Source organism: Miscanthus floridulus, chromosome 19, assembly GCF_019320115.1.
Source record: "Miscanthus floridulus cultivar M001 chromosome 19, ASM1932011v1, whole genome shotgun sequence".
Classification (NCBI taxonomy): Eukaryota; Viridiplantae; Streptophyta; class Magnoliopsida; order Poales; family Poaceae; genus Miscanthus; species Miscanthus floridulus.
Genome location: NC_089598.1, coordinates 111,021,060 through 111,042,105, shown reverse-complemented (window position 1 = coordinate 111,042,105; position 21,046 = coordinate 111,021,060). Strand labels below are relative to the sequence as shown.

The following is a 21,046-nucleotide window of genomic DNA, read 5'->3' as shown; positions in this document are numbered from 1 at the left end:
CGAGCATTGTTGTTCGTAACAATCAATGATTGGCCAGCTCTAAGTAATCTTTCAGGACAATCAAACAAGGGATATAATGCATGCACGCACTGTTTTGGTGACATGAAAGGTATATTCTTGAAAAAGTGTCGCAAGGTCGTGTACCTTGGGCATCGACGATTTCTTCCTGCAAATCACCCCGTAAGAAAGAAAGGCAAGCATTTTAAAGGTAAGGCAGACCACTAGACCAAGCCTCGCAACCGAACTGGTGAGGACGTCCTCGATATGGTCAATGATGTGAAAGTAATATTTGGAAAGGGACCTGGCAGCCAACCTGTTTCGAAGGACGCCAACGGTCACACACCCATGTGGAAGAAGAAGTCCATATTTTGGGAGCTACCCTATTGGCAAGTCCTAGAGGTCCGCAGCGCGATCGACGTAATGCACCTGACGAAGAATCTTTGTGTGAACCTGCTAGGCTTCATGGGCATGTATGGGAAGCCTAAGGATACAATTGAAGCACGACAGGACCTACGGTGTTTGAAAGAACGAGACAACCTGCATCCAGAGAAGACAGATGATGGACGCCAGTACTTAAGTCCTGCCAGCTACACTCTTAGCAAAGAAGAGAAGGACAGCTTGTTTGAATGCCTAGATAGCATTAAGGTACCGTCTGGATTCTCCTCGAATATAAAGGGTATAATAAATGTGCCAGAGAAGAAATTTGGATACTTAAAGTCCCATGACTGCCACGTGCTCATGACTCAATTGCTTCCAGTTGCATTAAGAGGAATTCTACCGCCAAATGTACGTCTAGCCACCGTGAAGCTATGTGTATTCCTCAATGCAATTTCTCAGAAGGCAATCGATCCAACGGATCTAGTGAAACTACAGAATGATGTGGTTCAATGTCTTGTCAGCTTTGAGTTGGTGTTCCCTCCTTCCTTCTTTGATATCATGACACACCTCCTAGTTCATCTGGTCAAGGAGATTACTATTCTCGGTCCTGTGTTCCTACACAACATGTTCTCCTTTGAGAGGTTTATGTGAATCCTAAAGAAATATGTTCACAACCGTACTTGGCCAGAAGGAAGCCTCGCCAAGGGCTACGAAATAGAGGAGGTCATTGAGTTCTGTGTTGACTACATTCCCAATATTAACCCGATTGGTGTTCCTAAATCGCGACACGAGGGGAGACTAAGTGGAAAGGGGACACTAGGGAAGAAAACATATATTGGTAAGGGTGATGATTATTTCAATAAAGCACACTACACAGTTCTACAGAACTCCTCCTTGGTAGATCCGTATATCGAGACACACAAGAACCTTCTCCGATCTAAGTTCTCAGGGAAGTCTGAAGCATGGATTACACGTCAGCACATGGAAACTTTCAGCGACTAGTTACGAAAAGAATGTCAGGGTGATGAGAGTATTGATGAGGAGCTGTATTTGTTGGCTAGGCAGCTATCATGGCATATCCTCACATACAAAGGGTACGAGATAAATGGGAATACATTTTACACAGTAGCACAAGATAAAAGGAGTACCAACTAGAATAGTGGTGTCCGCATAGATGCCACCGACCCTAGTGGGAACAAGCAAACATACTATGGCCGCATAGAGGAGATATGGGAACTAGACTATGCATCTCATTTTAAGGTACCTTTGTTCAAGTGCCAGTGGGTAAAGACGACTAGAGGCGGCGTAGCAGTCGACAACCAGTATGGAATGACAACAGTGGACCTCAACAATATTGGGTACAAAGGCAAACCGTTTGTCCTTGCGAAGGATGTGACTTAGGTGTTCTATGTCAAGGACATGTCTACAAAACCAAAGAGAGGGAAAAACGACAACCACCCAATCAATAATGAGCCAAAGCGCCACATAGTTCTTTCAGGAAAAAGAAACATCATCGGAATCGAAGACAAGTCAGACATGTCAAAAGATTATGAAAATGATGACCGAATTTCACCCTTCACAGTGAACAAAGACCCTAGCATCCAGCTAAACGATGAGGACACTCCATGGTTACGGCGCGATCATAACCAAGGGACATACGTCAAGAAGAAGTTCATTACTGTGCCCGCTTGATATATATATTGATGTTCAATAGTGTGTATTAGAGATATTATGTAATAATTGTGAATTTATGTTTGATGTTGAATTATGTCACGTTGAAATGATGTGAAAACAAATTTATGTTTGATGTTGGGATTATGTCACGTTGAAATGATGTGAAAACAAATTTATGTTTGATGGTGGGATTATGTCACGTTCAAATGATGTGAAAACAAATTTCCAGTCGAAACACAAGAGTTTTTTTTTCTGAATTTAATTAAACACTATATTTTTGCATTATCAAAATAGTAATTTAAACACTATATTGTGTTTTAAAACTTGTTAAAAAAATTAAAACTTTAGGTCACATAATTTTCCTGTGTGCAATAAAGCAAAATAGAATCTATATTTTTTTAAAAAATATTTTTATGTCTTTTATTTAATTTTCTGTGCAATTAACTATCCTTTTATCATTTGCGTAAAAAGAAATATTTTAAAATCCTAATGAATTGGCGGGCAGCGAAACTGCAGTTCGGCTGCCCGCCAAAAACCTTTAGTCCCAGGCGCCACCACCTGCCGGGACTAAAGGTGTGACCTTTAGTCCCGGGCGTTAACAGGGCCCGGGACTAAAGGGCCTTTAGTTCTGGCTGGTGGTGGCGCCCGGGACTAAAGGTCCTCTCCCTTATATAGCCTCTGCGCCCGCCCTGGCCCCTCTTCTTCCCCCTCCCCACTGTCGAGCCAAGCCCTAACAGACTGCCGCCGCTCGTCCGATCCGCCGCCGACGCCGCACCTTGCGAGCGCCCGCACGCGCACCGGCGCCCCACCGCCCTGATGTCGTGCGCTCGCCGACATGCCACCCCCCAACCACCCTGGCCTGTCCCCGCTCCGTCGCGAGCCATCCCCGCCCCGGCCCCGCTCCGGGCGGCCGGCCCCACCGCCGGACTGGTGCCCTGCCCCCTGAACCGCCGGATTGGAGGAGAGGAGGAGCAGGGCAGTAGAGGAGAGAAGGGAGGTGGAGGAGAGAAGGGAGAAGGAAGAAGGAGAAGGGAGGAGAAGGAGAAGGGAGAAGGAAGAAGGAGAAGGAAGGAGGAAGGAGAAGGGAGGAGGAGGAGCCTTGGCCGCTGGCCACGCCCCTCGCCGCCTTGTCATCACCGCCTCCGGATGCCCATCACCACCGACCCCTACGTACGTCGATCATCACCGCCGACCCCTACGTACGTCGATATGTGTTTGTATGTGATATATGTAGAGGAACGCCTCGTTGTGTTGTATGCAGAGCAACACCATCGTTGTGTTGTATGTGGAGCAACGCCGCTTCGTTGTGTTGTATGCGGAGCAACGCCGCCTCGTTGTGTTGTATGCGGAGCAACGCCGCCTCGTTGTGTTGTATGCGGAGCAACGCCACCTCGTTGTGTTGTATGTGGAGCAACGTCGCCCCGTTGTTGTATATGTAGAGCAACGCCGCCCCGTTGTTGTATATGCGGAGCAACGCCGCCTCGTTGTGTTGAATGCGGAGCAACACCGTCGTTGTGTTGTATGTGGAGCAACGCCACCTTGTTGTGTTGTATGCGGAGCAACGCCGCCTCGTTGTGTTGTATGCGGAGCAACGCCGCCTCGTTGTGTTGTATGCGGAGCAACGTCGCCCTGTTGTTGTATATGCGGAGCAACGCCGCCCCGTTGTTATATATGCGGAGCAACGCCGCCCCGTTGTTGTATACCCTAGCGAGAACGACGATTCGCCCTAGCGAGAACGATGATTCGCCCTAGCGAGAACGACGATTCGCCCTAGCAAGAACGACATGGCGAATTCGTCGTTCTCGCTAGGGCGAATTTGTCGTTCTCGCTAGGGCGAATTTGTCGTTCTCGCTAGGGCGAATCGTCGTTCTCGCTAGGGCGAATTCGCCGTTTATATGACTTGTTTACATATATGACTTGTTTATATATATGACTTGTTTATATGACTTGTTTACATATATGACTTGTTTACATATATGATTGTTTACATATATGAATTGTGTATATATATGACTTGTTTATATGACTTGTTTGTATGACTTGTTTATATATGTGACTTAGATTTATTTTGTTTATGACTTATTGTACATATATGACTTGTTTACATATATGACTTGTTTATATATATGTGACTTAGATAAATTTGTATATGACTTATTGTATATATATGACTTGTTTATATATGTGACTTAAATTTTGTTAAATTTGTTAGATATGGCTGCCCCGGGAGACAACATGGAGGAAGAAATGATGAATATTATTGCCAATGTTGGTGAGCAGGATGTTGATGACGGAAGTCAATACCTAGCTCTTGAAAATGAGCAAGAAAATGTTTTGCAAGAAAATACAGGCGATGTATATATACTAAATATATATTATATGTGAATATTATATATATTTCTGTGTACAAAAGATATTTATTTATTATTTTTTATATGTAGCCCTCTGGATCGGCGACCACAACGGCGAAGAGCAAAAATGTTCGAGGACCGAAGAGACCATTAGAGGGCCGGTACATAATATCGGAATTCAACATCGAGACAGGCGAACCACTTGGTCCACATAAAAGGAAATTCATGGAACACTGTGGGTACCTTGTAAGGGATAGAATTCCGATCAGTATCCGTGAATGGAAGAAAAAGATCAACGAGCCTGATGTTAGTTTTGTCTCTGATGTTGACAAGAATTTGCTCTAGAATGATAGCCTTGCCCATTTCACGTTGCAAGCGGATGATTATGATGATATCAACGATGATGAATTGAAGGAGCTAGTTCGATCGTGGGCTATGAAGAAGATGGCCATACAATTCTAGACTTGGAAGAAACACCTATACAACACATACATCAAGAAGAACGAAACGCCGAATTTCAATACTGCTACGGGCCCAATCTTGAAACAGAGGCCCTATTGGAATGATTTCGTAGAGTACAAGACATCAGCAGAGGGTGAGGCACGAGTGAGAAGGAACCAATAGAATGCCCGAAAAAAGGTATACCACCATGACATGGGATCAGGTGGCTACGATACTGCCATTCCGATGTGGCAAAAAATGGAAGCGGACATTATTGCCAAGGGGATCGAACCAGAATCAGCCAAGTGGCCCCCACGCTCGAAGAATTGGTTTTTCGGTCATGGGGGAAGACTCGACCCACAGACCGGCCTGGCAGTGTATGGGCAAAAACTCAAAACAGCAGCACGCCGATTGGCTTTTGCTAGAGAAGCTAAAGAGATTGGTGTGTTCAAGCCCAATAGAGAGAAGGATGAGCTGACGTATGCCATCGGGACTGCTGAACACACTGGCCGAACTAGAGGCTTAGGACGCAACACTCCATGGGTTCATGGTTTCCCTAATGACAGGGAAACCTACCGAAGCCGCCAGAGAAGCAAGGAGGAGCAAGCAGCGCGGGTGACAATGTTGGAGGAAATGGTGCTTGAAGCAAAGGAGCGAGAAAAAGCAATGGAAGCAAGAATGCAGGAAGAAATTAGAAAGCAAGTGCAGATAGCAATGGGTGCCCAGAGGCAGGCATCAGAGCCAGGAATGAATGTTAATATTAGCCCCCCTGGTCAGTTGAAAAGCAGCTGCGCTTCCACTGAGCTGCCAAAGCAAGATGACACAGCGCTGCGCTTCCCCGTGGATGATGTCACTACTCCAATGACATCAATTGAGCTACATGTTCCAAGGGGGAATGACACAATCAAGGTCGTTGTCGGTGTTTTTACTCCTCTAGACCCTACCAAGACACCAAGAATCCATGGGGTACCAATACAACCTGGATATGCTAGGGTCGCAGTGGATAAAATGAGCAAAGGTTATGAGGATCTAGCTCTTGACATTCCTGGAGGTGATGGAGAGAATACTCTAGGAGAAGCAGAGAAGGCATATATACTATGGCGCAAGCGCTACATCATTATCCCTGGGGCGTCTGCTCCACCGCCAGCAGACATTAGGTGTGGACAAAAGTTAACAAAACAAATTTCTGATAATTTTCTATGGGCATGACTAATAATAAGCATTTACTTATATCTCATTATTTTTGTACTCACAAAGCAGGGCCTCCGGCAACCAAAGTCTAGCTGTTGCTTCTCCCGACCATCATAGTGCTCAGGGCAATGATGACACCTTCAAAGGCACTGCTGCATCCCCACCATCTCCAACTCCTCCGCCGCCTCCAAGGAAGTCCACAACTCCTCCGCCGAGGTCTCCAATGCCTCCGCCGCCTCCAAAGTCTACACTGCCTCCAAGGCGGTCTCCAACGCCTCCCTCGCCTCCAAGGAAGCCAGCCCCTAAGAGGTCCGCCCCGCAAACGAAGCCGTTGCCCTGCCCGCCGGCAAAGAAGTAGAAAGCAAATACTCATCCAGTTATTCCCCAAAAACTATCTTATGAGAAAAGTGAACAGAAATTAAAGGATGCAGTACAAAAAGAAGTGATAGATTTCTTTGAAGCTGCAAAACAGGCACGACGAGCAAGGAAGAACCCGGAGCCATCATACTTCTTCCTACCTCCAGATCAGCTAAGAAAGAAGTTGGAACAAAAAAACAGGATTCTCTTAAGAGCGCCGCGAAACAACTGATATCGGACTATGACCGCTCTCTCACTAAGTCATATGAGGCGGCGCAAAAAAAGAAGAGAGTAGGGAAAGGTGTTGCACAACTCGGACAACAATCGCAACAATCAATCCCCCCCTTATCGTTCCTAACGAATATGGTTCAAACTTAAACTTAGTGGCGGAGGTAGGCGGCTATGAGTCGTTTCTTTGGTTTTATGAAGAATCTGGTTTGAACCTTGCCGAAGTGCTCGCTGAAGGACCATCTGCTCCGAAAGTGGATCCTTACAAGAAATTTGTACCAGGCCAGAGTCTATACAACCCAGAGAAATTAGATGACCTGGGTATGCAAATGTACCTGCTAAACGGGTGGTACATGTCGGCGTCTGATGCGGGACAAATCTATCTTTCTGTCGGAATTAGAAACCACCATTACTTCTGTGGTAATGACATTATCTATGTCGAGCTTGCAGAATTACACCAACTATGCCACCTGGACTCTCTCGACAAAAGTCTCATTAGCTGCTATTGTCTGTAAGTGTGATTATTTTCTACTATATTCACAATTTCTTTATTATATATTCACAATATATATATTCACAATTTTCATGTATGCAGATATGGGATGACAGAACTTAGAAAGAGAAAGGATAATGATGTTGGGTTCGTTGATCCGTATGTCGTATACAAACACCCTAACCCCCCGAAGGATTATAAGCCTCAGCCTGAGAGAAATCTCATGAATTTCTTAGTGAACCAACACGACAAGAAGGAGATACTCTTCCCCTACAACTTCAAGTGAGTGTTATTATAAGTAATTAATATCGATCATATATATGGGACATCAATATTTCCTTACTAGCTAGTTACCCCTCTCTCTCTCTCTCTCTCACACACACACACACACACACACACACACACACACACACACACACACATATATATATATATATATATATATATATATATATATATATATATATATATATATATATATATATATATATGTTTATGCAGCAATCACTGGATATTGATGGTCATCGATATGGCCAATAGTAGATTGAAAATCTTAGACTCGTTGAGAAAATCGCAAACGGGGTATCAAGACATGATAGATATTATACAAGGGTAATTAATTTAGTTTCTCTATAACAACATATATATATATATAATGGCGCCGATCTCTCAACAATTATTAAATGTTAAATTATTTTTTTTATTTTATTGGGAGCAGGGTTTGGAAAAGGTTCATTGAGGAACAAAAAATGAAACATTGCAAAGCGCCACTGGGTGTAATCACACACAAAGTAAGTACTATAACTACACATTTATATTCAATTAACATCATATGATGATTTCAATTCACCCTAATTGATTTTTTTATCGTGAAAGTGGGTTCTAAGGCAGGAACAGGGTAACAACTACTGCGGATACTATGTTTGCGAGTTTATCATGGCGTACTCAAAGAGAACTCCTGAAGAGCAACTCAAAGTACGTATATAAATACTTTTTCCTTTATATTATTTCGATTGTATATTTACAATTTCTTTATTGCTCTCATTTGTATAAGTAATTACATGAGCAATACACACACACACACACACACACACACACACACATATATATATATATATTAATACTTTTTCCTTTAACTTTTATTGAAGATTGAATGGTTGAGAAAAAGAGTCATACGACTTGACCAACTTAAAGCAATTTGAGAGACTATAGCAGGATTTCTAAATGACCAGGTCATCAACCCCAACGGCGAGTTCTACAATGACCCGAACGAAACGTGGATGCCAAATCTGGAGGAGTGAATTGCTAAGGTCATAAACAATTTATATATCAAACCTTTGTATAATATATATATATATATATATATATATATATATATATATATATATATATATATATATATATATATATATATATATATATATATATATATATATATATATATTATATGTACATAAAATAACGTGTGTATATATGATCATCATATATATATGCATGTACGCGTATATTCGTTTGTTATTTATGTACAAAGTTCGAACGAAAACTTACGCGTGCGAAGTACACATATATATTACTATTAGCAGCGTATTCGAAAATGTATTTTAATATCAAAACTAATCATTAAATGAAAAAAGAAACCAAAAATAGAAACCAGAAAAAGGAAAAAAAAGAGAGACATTTAGTCCCGGTTGGTGTTTCCAACCGGGACTAAAGGTCCTGCCCCGTGGCGGTCCCTGGCCAAGCCTGAAGGCTCCCTTTACTCCCGGTTGGTGTTTCCAACCGGGACTAAAGGTCCCCCGGACGTCAAGCCGGGACTAATGGAGGGTACCTTTAGTCCCGGATTGGTACTCTCGGTTGGGAAACCGGGACTAAAAGGGTTTCCCAACCGGGAGCAAAAAGCCTTGCTGCACCGGTGGCAGTAGTGTGACACTGTCGTCCAAGCATAATAAGCACAATACAAAAAAAAAACTAGTACTATATATATATGGAAGAGAAACTCACTGATATATATTATATAAATGGGAAATATTATAGATGGAAATATATAGGTGATTACACAAAGGAAAACGAAACTACTGACAGAAAGTTCTTTTTTTTTTATAAAACTAATGACAGAAAGTTAAGATTTAAATGACAACATAGGATAGGACATATATAGCGCTAGTGAATAGCTAGTTTCTCTGGCGGTGGTTCCCCCTGAAGCCTTTGCCATGCCTGTGCAATCTCCCCCATGCCTTATCAACTGAGATGATCGCGTGGCTAGGGTAGAAGGAGGACCTTGCGCATGTCGTGATCGTGACCGTCTGTGGGACGGAGCCCTTGCCCCCTGCAAGTGAGGTGGCGGAGCTGCTCGCTGCTCGTCTAGGCGGGTTCTCTGGTGCTTCGTCAAGCTTCCAACTCGAGCTACCTCCTCGTACTTCTGGATACTGGCCTTGTTGAGTGCTTATTGGATCAAAGACAGCCGCCCCCCCCCCCCCCCCCCCCCCTCCGCTCTCCTGCATTCACCCTCCTGTGCAAGCGGTGGAGTCGGTTGGACGGTGCTTTGGGACGGGTGCTGCCATGCTTGCTCTCGACGTTGAGCTTCGGGGACGACAACAACGGGGACGACGAGGCAACGCCTTAAGTCGGCGCATGAGGCCGACCAGGAGCCCTTCAGAGGCCCGGGCTGCCTGAGGTTCGCGTGCGAGCCATGCCGGCTGGCGTTCGCGTCGGAGGAGTCCGTGAAGGCGCACAACGGCAACCGATCCGACGATGCACGTCGACCCTCGATACGAGCAGAACCTCGTCGAGACGTTCACCCTGGCACAGACCGCCGCCATCGTCCGGGCCGCCAGGCGGCGCCCTGATGCCTAGCTAGCGCGGCCTCGTAGCCACCGCCACCGGCTGCCTGCTGCCCTGCTCCTGCTGCTTCAGTCAATTCCTGTTTACTTTAATTTCACCGCCGTGTAATAGTTACTTCCTCAACTCAACGCGTAATGAAATGAATATGCCCGGCAGCCAGGGCCTCCGGGCATCCCTCCCTCCAGTCCGAGTCCGAGTCCGAGTCCGAGTCCGACACATGTGCGGTTCGATCGGGTGCACACGTTCCGTTCGCCACAAAACGCCACAGAGGCCTGCCGGTCAGCCGTTCTCGCGCCCGGACGCAACACGGCCTGGACATAGAAACACACGCAGTATATGCACATGAAATGATAAATGTGTGACACACAAATACAACACGCAGTATATGCACATGAAGTGATAAATGTATCAGAGGAACACAACACGTAGTAGTGTAGTACACACATGAAATGATGAATGTGTGACAGTATAACACTGTCGTCCAAGCATAATAATATAAGGACAATACAAAAAAAAAACTAGTATTATATATATAGAAAAGAAACTCACTGATATATATTATATAAATTGGAAATATTACATAGATGGAAATATATAGGCGATTACACAAAGGAAAACGAAAATACTGACAGAAAGTTTCTTTTTTGATAAAACTACTGACGGAAAGTTAAGATTTAAATGACAATATAGGATAGGAGACATATATAGCGCTAGTGAATATAGCTAGCGGCCGTCTCAATGCATGTCTACATAGGAGGAGCAGGAGAGCAGCACCAGCACCAGCACCAGCACCATGCTGATCAGTGGCGTTGTTGACGGCGGGGATAGCAGCAGCATTGGCATCGACATTGACGACGGCCTACCCTGGTGGGCAATGGCTTCCATGAGCCACTGGTGCACAGGGACGCACTCTCGCGTGTGGCCCATGCTCCAGTGCAGCGACGGGCAGGTGCGGGAGTAGTAGCGCGCGATGCCGAAGACGGGGCAGCGGCGGTACTCGAGCCCGCGCGTCTCCGGGTGGCCGCACAGGCCAGTGGGCATGGAGCACATGAGCAGCAGCCGTGCCGGCAGGAACGGCAGCGGGTGTACCGTGAACCACTCCCACACGAACTGTTGGCCGCGTGCGCCCACTCCTGCAGGCTGGTGGGCACGGTGGTGAAGTAGCCGATCTCGATGATGAGGCACCCGGGGACCGGGGTTGCTTCCGTGTGCTGGCTCATGCTGCTCTGCTGGTGGCGCCGGCAAACGGTACGTTACAAGCCATCTCTCTATCTGCAGACTAAAGTTAAATACGCTCTTCCCTCCCCGGCGGTATTCTCAGTGTTTACAAGTGTCCACGCTGTGCAAGGGATCCATCGATCTCTTTCTGCAAGTCAAGTACGCACACAAAGCGTGCCCACTGTTTATGGATATGACATGCTGCTGGTAATATACTAATATATGTACGCACATTGATCAAAATATTACACTATTTTTATGGCTTAGATCAAAAGATTTCGCACACAAGTGTGTGCCACTGCTCGGGTGGTGGTGCCGGCCGGCGCCATACGTTACATCTCTAAAGTTAAATACGCCACGCTAGCTCTCCCCCACCCCGGCGGTGTGCTCTCTCCAAACCATTTCTACTCGGATCTCAGTCGGTTGGGCTATATATCTCTCCGGCTGCCGTCGTCAATCTACCGGCAGCTAGCTAGCAGCTCTGGTGGCCTCCGATCCCCCTCGATCGGCGACGATGAGCGTGGCCAGCTCAGTCGTTTCGCACCACCCGCCGGCGGCGGCGTGGGCATATTAGCATGGCAAGGGATAGGCACAGCCAGTGGCCGGTACATGCTTTCGTCTGCTAGCTTACACCGGTGCTTAATTATTAGCATGCTTTTATCTTTTTATTCTGTTTGGACTTTTGGTCGCAGGCGAATCAAGCCCTGGTGTGGTGGTGGTACCATACGGCCGGCACACTCGGAGGTGGTTGACACACATGCGTATACACTGTCAAGGTGTATCAAGGTTGTCGTTCATTGTATATTTGCTTGAATGCTCACATTTGCAACTCACATTTGCAACTCGTGAGTCGTGGAAATAATTTTATAATGGCTTAGATTGTATGCGTGTGTGAGACACACAATATGCATTGCACAGAGCATGAGTGTGTGACACACACACACATGCAACACACGCAGATTTGTTAACGTCAGTCTGCAGATAGATCGAGAGATGGCTTGTACTATTTGTTTCCTACATCGTACAGTACAATCAACTCATACAAGAATGAACTTCATCCTTTCTATTATGCCATACACAACAACACTGCAAGAGACTTGATAACAAATCTTTGATGTATTACTACTTGCAACTTGCAACTTGCAAGTGAACATCTAGTTACCTATTGGTGGATCACATCCCTCAGAGGATGCAAGCTCAGACACCGCCATTACCGTCATCATGCTTGAACTGCTAATGCAAAGATCACCGCCGTTGTCCCCTGCAGCTTGAAAATCCCACAAAAAATTGGTAATCACAGAAACATCTGATCGAGATGTTATACGATCGAATTAGTGGAAAGTGTGACTCAGCCACTTGCTGACCAACCACCTTTGCAAGAGAAAGCAGGCACTTTAGCTGGGGAATAACGGTGTCAGTCAAGTTCGTGCTGATGCTTGCATGATCGTCAATGTCTCCTACAGGTAGAGAATTATCGTCAAGTTCCTGCTATATATATTATTTAAAGGTTGAATATTATAAGGTTCTAAAGGGATATTTATCACTGTTTATGGACATATCTTGCTGGTACAATGTATGCGCCCATTCATCAAAAAAGATTACACTATTTTTCAATCTCTTCCTCTATTGATCACTAATTGTTTATCAAGTTTGGCTTAGTTATTTCTCAAGTAAGCTCACTTGCATCTTAAGGGAGAAGTGATGAAATGTTACTTCCATGCCTCTGAATCAAAATAGCAAAACATGTGTATAAATGTTCGGGATAAGGTTGACGTTAGTACATGCTCCTATGTGATATATATGATACCTTTTTGCTACTTGTGTGTGTTTAGTTAAAACAACATAAATATGTTCCTAGTTACAACAACTAAGCAATTATGGAGGGCTTATAGCTCAGTGGCAGCACCTCCAGGTGCGAGCGCAGCCCGCCTGGCTTTTATTATTCCTGAGATTAGACTCGAGTGTTTCACCTAGGGATTTATTCTCTAAAATAATTTTGCAGGCCCTGGATGTATGCGTGAAGCCACAATGCTAGTGCGACGTGCCCGTTGCTTGCGAAACCCCATAGGACTTCGTTGATCTCCAAAAGGACGTGTGCCGTATGGTTTGTGTCGCTTGCGGAGCCTAGTGGGACTTTGTTGATCTCCAGAAGGATGTGTGGTGTGTGTATAGTGTGTAAGTCTAGCGTGCACTCTGGGGTTTGTGTATGAGTGTGTGTGTGGGTGTGTGTGAGTGCGTTTGTAGTGTGTGTTTGTCTAGGTTAAAACCTCTAAGCGCAATGCATGTCCTCTCTAAGATGGCTAATTAACATATATTACTGCTTCCTTTTCCTATTCAATTTTTACGGCTGCTTAACATTACTATTTTTTCCCTCTTCATCTTTCTTGGTTGTTTAGATTCCTAGGTTGTGCAAATTAAATGCAAGGGTTGTATATATGTACGCATGCTGCGTACGTGTGTATAGGTTGCTGACATATATATGCAGTTGAACCAGACAGGCGAGAAAGCCGTTACAGTAGTGTCCATGGGCTAGCAGCAAGGGTTAGGCAAAGCGTGAGGCATTACAGCTAGCTGCTTCTTTTCCTTCCTTCATCTCTTTCTTGGATGTGTTTAATTGGATTCGATCTTACGTTGCAAAATGAAACAGTGTTCATGTCTACCAGGACGTATGCTCTGTGCAGTGCATACTGTGTATCTCAAACGCATACAATCTAAGCTATTATAAAATTATTTCCACGACTCTCATGAGTTGCAAATGTGAGAATTGAAGCAAATATATGATGAACGACAACCTTGATACACCTAGACAGTGTACACGCATGTGTCAATCCTTATTTATAAGAATTTGACTAGAAGCCAGCAGGGTGTGTCCAACCACCTCCGATCAGTGTGTGTGTGTCACCATCGGCATAGATCACATGGATGTGCATACAAAGCCATTACATGAATTTGTTGCCACAAATTGTGTCACCATCGGCATTGATCACATGGATGTGCATACAAAGCCATTACATAAATTTGTTGCCACAAATTAAACACGAATTATTGGAAAGTTGAGTACTGAAACTATATAATAGATGGTGAGGGTGATCATACACCCAGACAGCACTACTGGATTCAGGCACTCGGCAAAGGCCAAATTACACTCGGCAAAGCCTTTACCGAGTGCGGCACTCGGCAAAGAACACACGTCAAAAAATTGATCGGCAAAGCTCTCTTTGCCGAGTGTCTTTTATCGGGCACTCACTACTGGAAAACTGTACTTTGCCGAGTGCCTGAGACTTTGCCGAGTACCTTTTATCGGGGCACTCGGCAAAGAAATATTTTGCCGAGTGCCGCACTCGGCAAAATAAAGCACTCGGCAAAGCCTGGCTCTCGGCAAATCTGGGATTTGCCGAGTGCCGCAGCACTCGGCAAAAGTCCCACTCGACAAAAGTGCCGTCAGATTTTGTCGAGTGCCTAACGGTTGGCACTCGACAATTTTTTTTTATTATTTTTAAAAACTTATTTTGCCGAGCGTAAGCCTTGGGCACTCGGCAAATTTTTTTTTAATTTTTTAAAACTTATTTTGCCGAGTGCCAGCGTCAAGCACTCGGCAATTTTTTTTTTTGAAAATCAACTTTGCCGAGTGCCCCCTGGGCCGGCACTCGGCAAAGCCCACTTTGCCGAGTGCCCCCATGGCACTCGACAATTTTTTTTTTTGATTTTGGGCCCAAATTTTTTTCTGTGGCCTTGTGACAATATTTCAAACTCTATTTTAAAATTTGGAGCAATTTTGACTTTTTTTTGATATATTTCATTAGTTTATTTCGTTTCGTCTAATTGTTTGGGATATTGCAAATTTGAACTGCAGGTACATGGAATAATGGACTTTGGTCATCCAAAAATTGATACTCATGATATTTAGGGTATGTTTAGGCCGTATCCAGGAACTCACATGAAATCTCGAGCATCTCGTTGACGTAACATGTCGAGGTACTTACCGAAAATGTGATTTTAAATTATATAAAATGCAAACGAAGTCCGAAAATCACGAAACTTGTCGAGGCATCGTATTATCACATGTGGAGGCTGTGGTAAAAAATTGTAAAGGTTTCGAGCAAGTTGTGACGTCGGATGCCAAAAACCCAGACATCTCCACATGTGATCACTTCGTTTCACAATGATCACATGTGGAGATGTCTGGGTTTTTTGTATCCGATGTCACAACTTGCTCGAAACCTTCTCAACTTTTTACCACAGCCTCCACATGCGATAACACGACGCCTCGATAAGTTTCATGATTTTCGGACTTCGTTTGCATTTTATATAATTTAAAATCACATTTTCGGTAAGTACCTCGACATGTTACGTCAACGAGATGCTCGAGATTTCATGTGAGTTCCTGGATACGGCCTAAACATACCCTAAATATCATGAGTATCAATTTTTGGATGACCAAAGTCCATTATTCCATGTACCTGTAGTTGAAATTTGAAATATCCCGAAAAATTCGACGAAACAAAATAAATTAATGAAATATATAAAAAAAAGTCAAAATTGCCCCAAATTTTAAAATAGAGTTTGAAATACTGTCACAAGGCCCCAGAAAAAATTTGGGCCCAAAATAAAAAAAAATTTGCCGAGTGCCATGGGGGGCACTCGGCAAAGTAGGCTTTGCCGAGTGCCGGCCCAGGAGGCACTCGGCAAAGATGATTTTCAAAAAAAAAACCGGGCACTACAAGTCCACCGGCCGAACCCCCGTGCGGCCCAACCCTAAGCTAGCCGCCCGCTCCCCCGCGCCCACCCCAGCCGCCGCCGCGCCCACCCCCGCCGCTGCCGCGCCCTCGCCGGCGAATCGCCGCCGCCGGCGAGCCCCGCCCTCGCGCCAGCGTGCGCCCGCGCCCTCCGCCGGCCTCGCCCACGACTGCGCCCGTCGCCGGCCGCACCCGCCGCGGCCCACCCCCGTCGTCGGGCCGCGGCCCCGCCCCCAGCCGCCGGCCGCGCCTCGCCCCGGCAGCTCCCGCGGCCGGCCCCCCCTCGCCTCGGCCGCCCAGAGGTGGCTGGCTGGTGCCGGCCGGCCATTTCCGGCAGCGGCGGCCGTGTCCCTCCATCCGCGCTGTCGTCTTCCTCCCCGGCGTACCTCCGTCCGCACCGTCTTCTTCCTTCCCCGCGCCGTCTTCCTCCTGCTCGGCGTCCCTCCGTCCGTCTTCTTCCTCCTCCGCGCAGGGAGCCCGAACCCTAGCAGGTTTTGGATCCCCTTTTCTTCCTCCCTGCAGGTTTTGGATCCCCTTTTCTTGTTGCCTATGTGATGCCTATGATTAATTCTATAGCTGCCTATGATGCCTCTATTATTTTTTTAATGTGCAATCTGCTAGTTTCTATAACTTGGGTGTGATTGCACTATTGAGCGGACTAATTTGTTGCTCGATGATACAAAGCGGTGTAGTGAGACAACGTGACAGCCGGATTCTAGAGTGTTGATTATTTTCAGCACTGTTTAATTATTTGCCTAGCAATTTATCTATTAATTTGAACTGCTTATTAGTTGATCAGTTGGTTAATCCTATGAGCATATAACCTGTTTTGTACTAATCTTCAGTAACTTATTTTCCTGGTTATATTGCTATTTTTCTAGGCACTTAATTTTTGATCTAGAACCTGTAATTTTGGTAGGAAGGGCTGTCACATTAGTCAAGGATCAGTGATCACCAACAAGCGTTGGAAGGCTGCTTGGTGCAGCAACCCGCTATTTTGAGAGCAATTATTTACAAACAAACATGTTTATGCATTTAATCTGCCTACTGCTACAACTATTGATATCTGCTATTAGCTCCTATTTCTACTACTCTATCTAGTCTCTACTACTACTACTACTAATGGTGTTGGCTGGCTGTTGCTCTCTACTACCCTACTGCTATTTCCTACTATTTGTACTGCTATCTACTACTCACTGAATTCCTACTACTACTTCATACTGATATCTACTATTACTACTCCTGTTGGTTGGTGATGTAGATGACGAACCCTAGCTAATGTTATGCAATTTTTGGAATTTTGGATTTCCATTGCTAAGCTCAGTTAGCTTCCATTGCTGCCTGTGATGCCAATATTTGGAATGCTTAGCATATGCCATTGCCTATGATGCTAATTTGTTCTGAGCAAATGCCAGTGCCTATGATGCCAATTTTTTTTGAGCAAATGCCAAATTTTAAGTTGCTTACTACTACTACTTGCTTCTCTATCTGCTAACTGAATTTGTGGCATTTGCAATGATGAATTTGTTCAAACTTCTAAACCAATTGTACTAAGGCAATGGCATATGCAATGATGTGAAACTTTGTATGCTGAGGCAGCGGCAATGATGCACTACCGGAAATGGCTTATTTGCCGACGGCCGGGAGGTTTGCCGATGGCCAGAGAATAAGCCATCGGCAGACCACAGGATTTGCCGATGGCAAAGCAGAGCCATCGGCAAAGATATTTTGCCGACGGTCCAGACATCGGCAAAGACAGGCCATCGCCAAAGCCGATCTTTGCCGACGGCAAAGCCATCGGCAAACCCAAGCCATCGGCAAATACTAATCTTTGCCGACGGCCAGGCCATCGGCAACGTCCGACCATCGGCAAAATTGGCCCAGGGCAGACGCCGGCCGACGCCGTGCCCTTTGCCGATGGCCTTGCCGTCAGGCCGTCGGCAAAAGGGAAGGCTATGCCGACGGCCGCGGCCATTGGCATAGACAGGCCATGTGGCCGCCTCAGGAGCTGCCGGGCCCACCGTCTATGCCGATGGCTGGCCATCGGCAAACCTACTTTGCCGACGGCCTTAACATGCCGTCGGCATAGTTTGAATTTTTTTTTGTTTTTTCAGCCCATTTTTTCCCTGGTGCCTTCCTACATCAAATATAACCCAACTTCAAAAGTTGGGACAATTTTGAGTTTTTAGCTATATTTCGTTAATTATTTCTGTTTCTTTGCATTTTTTCGACGACTCCAAATTTGAACTGCAGGTACATGAAATAATGGGATTTTTTGATTCGAAAGATGGTATTCATGATTCTAGGAGTATGCTGAGTCTGTATCCAGGAGCTCGCATGAAATGACGACCATGTTGGCTTTGTAACATGGGGAGTTACGTGCGTGGAAAGTATTTTTAAATTATATAAAATCCATACGAAGTCCGAAAATGACGAAACTTGACGAGTTGTGTTGTCATGGCATGTGGAGGCCGTGGTAAAAATTTCAAAAAGTTTCGAGCAAGTGGTGACTGTCGGATGGCCTAAAACCCATACATCTCCACAAGTACGAAACTTGACGAGTTGTGGAGATGTATGGGTTTTGGTCATCCGACGTCACCACTTGCTCGAAACTTTTTGAAATTTTTACCACGGCCTCCACATGCCATGACAACACAACTCGTCAAGTTTCGTCAATTTCGGACTTCGTATGGATTTTATATAATTTAAAAACACTTTCCACGCACGTAACTCCCCATGTTACGACGCCAACATGGTCGTCATTTCATGCGAGCTCTTGGATACAGACTCAGCATACTCCTAGAATCATGAATACCATCTTTCGAATAAAAAAATCCCATTATTTCATGTACCTGCAGTTCAAATTTGGAGTCACCGGAAAAATGCAAAGAAACAGAAATAATTAACGAAATATAGCTAAAAACTCAAAATTGTCCCAACTTTTGAAGTTGGGTTATATTTGATGTAGGACAGGCACCAGGAAAAAATGGGCTGAAAAAAACAAAAAAAAATTCAAACTTTGCCGACGGCATGTGAAGGCCGTCGGCAAAGTTTCTTTGCCGATGGCCGGGCCCAGGTAGCCATCGGCAAGGTGGAGGCCCAGGACGGCCCCTGAGGCCGCCACGTGATGGTTCTTTGCCGATGGCCGTGGCCGTCGGCAAACACATTTTTTCTAAAAAAAAATAAAAGGCAGAGGCCCAGCCAGCCCATCCCAACCCTAACCCCATCCCCATCGCGCCCGACCCTAACCCCATCCGCCATGTCTCCATTGCGCCGCCGCCACCACAGCTCCGCCGCGCCGCCGCATCTCCGCCGGCCCGCCGCAGCTCCCTGCTCCCCGCCGCAGTGCCGCCGGCCCGTCGTGTCCCCGCCGCCCCGCCGCGGCCCCGCCCTCCGCCGCGGCTCGACCGGCCGGCGAGGACCGCCGCCGCCACGCCCGACCGGCCGGCGAGGACCGCCGCCGCCACGCCCGACCGGTGAGGAGCTCGGGGCTCCTCTCCCCGCCGAGCTCCCCCCTCTGTCCCCGCCGAGCTCCCTCTCCCCCCCAACCCAACCGGCCCGCCGTGTCCCCACCGGCCCGCCGCGGCCCCGCCCCCCGCCGTGGCTCGATCGGCCGGCGAGGACTGCCGCCGCCACGCCCGACCGGTGAGGAGCTCGGGGCTCCTCTCCCCGCCGAGCTCCCCCCTCTGTCCCCGCCGAGCTCCCTCTCCCCCCCAACCCAACCGGCCACAGGAAGAAGAGGAAGAACAAGGAGGAGAAAGAAAAAGGAAGAAGGAACAAGGAGAAAGAGAAAGAGGAAGAAGGAGAAGGGAGGAAGGAGGAAGAAGGGAGGAAGAAAAAGAAGGGGAGGAGAAAAGAAGGGAAAAAGGAAGAAGAAGAAGGAGAAGGAAGGAAGGAAGGAGGAAGAAGAAGAGGAGGAGGAGGGAGGAGGAGGAAGAACCTCGGACCGACGACCTTCCGTACCGTTCGTCCACGCCGTCGTCCTTGCGCGTCGCCGACGAAGAAGGTAAAGCCCCAGGGTTATCAGCCTTCATGTCGATGTGTCGTTGATGGCCTTCGTGCCGGATTATGGTTGTGTGAGCCATCGTGCTCGAAATGTGGACGTCGACCATCGTGCCGGCTTTTTCTTGCAGGTTTTGGAAACCTCCCCGCACAGGGGAGGTTCTGCCGAAATTTTGTACTTATAGTGTTGTTTTTCTTGTTTTGCAGAGCAGGGCTTGTCGGAGGGGACCCAGAGCACCTCGGCGACCCTGATCGTCGACCGGCCCGCTACCCGCCTCTGCGCCCCCACCCTAGGTATAAATCACCTCTGTTACTCGCTTACGTTTGCGCATGACAGAGGATGGCTGACCGTGAGTGGATGTACACAGGGGTTCAAAGACAAGATAGAGGAATGGGTAAAGGGGACCGGTCACTTCCTAGAGCAAGCATTTGGCCCAGCTGCTAAAGGGGCAATTCGGGTGTGGTGTCCCTGTAGCAAGTGTAAGAACGACAAAAAGAAAGAGAGGCGGCCGATGTACCATGATATTTGGAAGAACGGATACGTTCCAAACTATACCCACTGGATCCTCCATGGGGAACGCCAACTGGCTTAGGGAGGCGGTGGTGAGACCGAACCTCGAGAGGTTTGATGCAGATGTCCGGAATGGCAGACTTGCTGGCAGACGTTAATGAAGCGCTGTTCGTTCAAGGAATGGAGGTGGAGGAAGAAGATCCAGAGGGAGACCGCAAAGGCAGTACTACACCATGATGGAGGCGGCACAGCAGCCCCTTCACGCGAACACCCACATTTCTAAACTGGATGCTATTTCACGCCTAATAGGGTTGAAGTCGTCACTGGGCATCAGTCGAGATGGTTTTGATCTCGTGTTGGCGACTGTTGGAGGGTTGCTTCCGGAGCTTCACTGCCTGCCGAAGAGCACGTACGAGTCACAGAGGCTCCTTCGAGCACTCAAGATGCCGTATGACCCGATCCAAGCCTGTAAGAATGGGTGTGTCCTGTTCCGGGGAGACCACGAGACAGCAACACACTGTCCGAAGTGCAAAGCCTCTAGGTACGTGGAGGTAGAAGGCAGTGATGGCAATAAGAAACAGTCTAAGATCCCCGAGATGGTCATACGGCACCTTCCTATAGTACC

At 46.6% G+C, this 21,046-nt stretch overlaps 1 protein-coding gene across 1 annotated transcript; it reads left to right on the top strand.

Annotated features, from left to right (window-relative positions):
- Positions 1–19,167: 19,167 nt before the first annotated feature.
- On the top strand, positions 19,168–19,557 carry LOC136526619 (uncharacterized). The gene has a single exon (XM_066519230.1). The coding sequence runs from the start codon at positions 19,168–19,170 to the stop codon at positions 19,555–19,557; it is 390 nt and encodes a 129-aa protein (XP_066375327.1).
- The last annotated feature ends 1,489 nt before the right edge of the window (positions 19,558–21,046 follow it).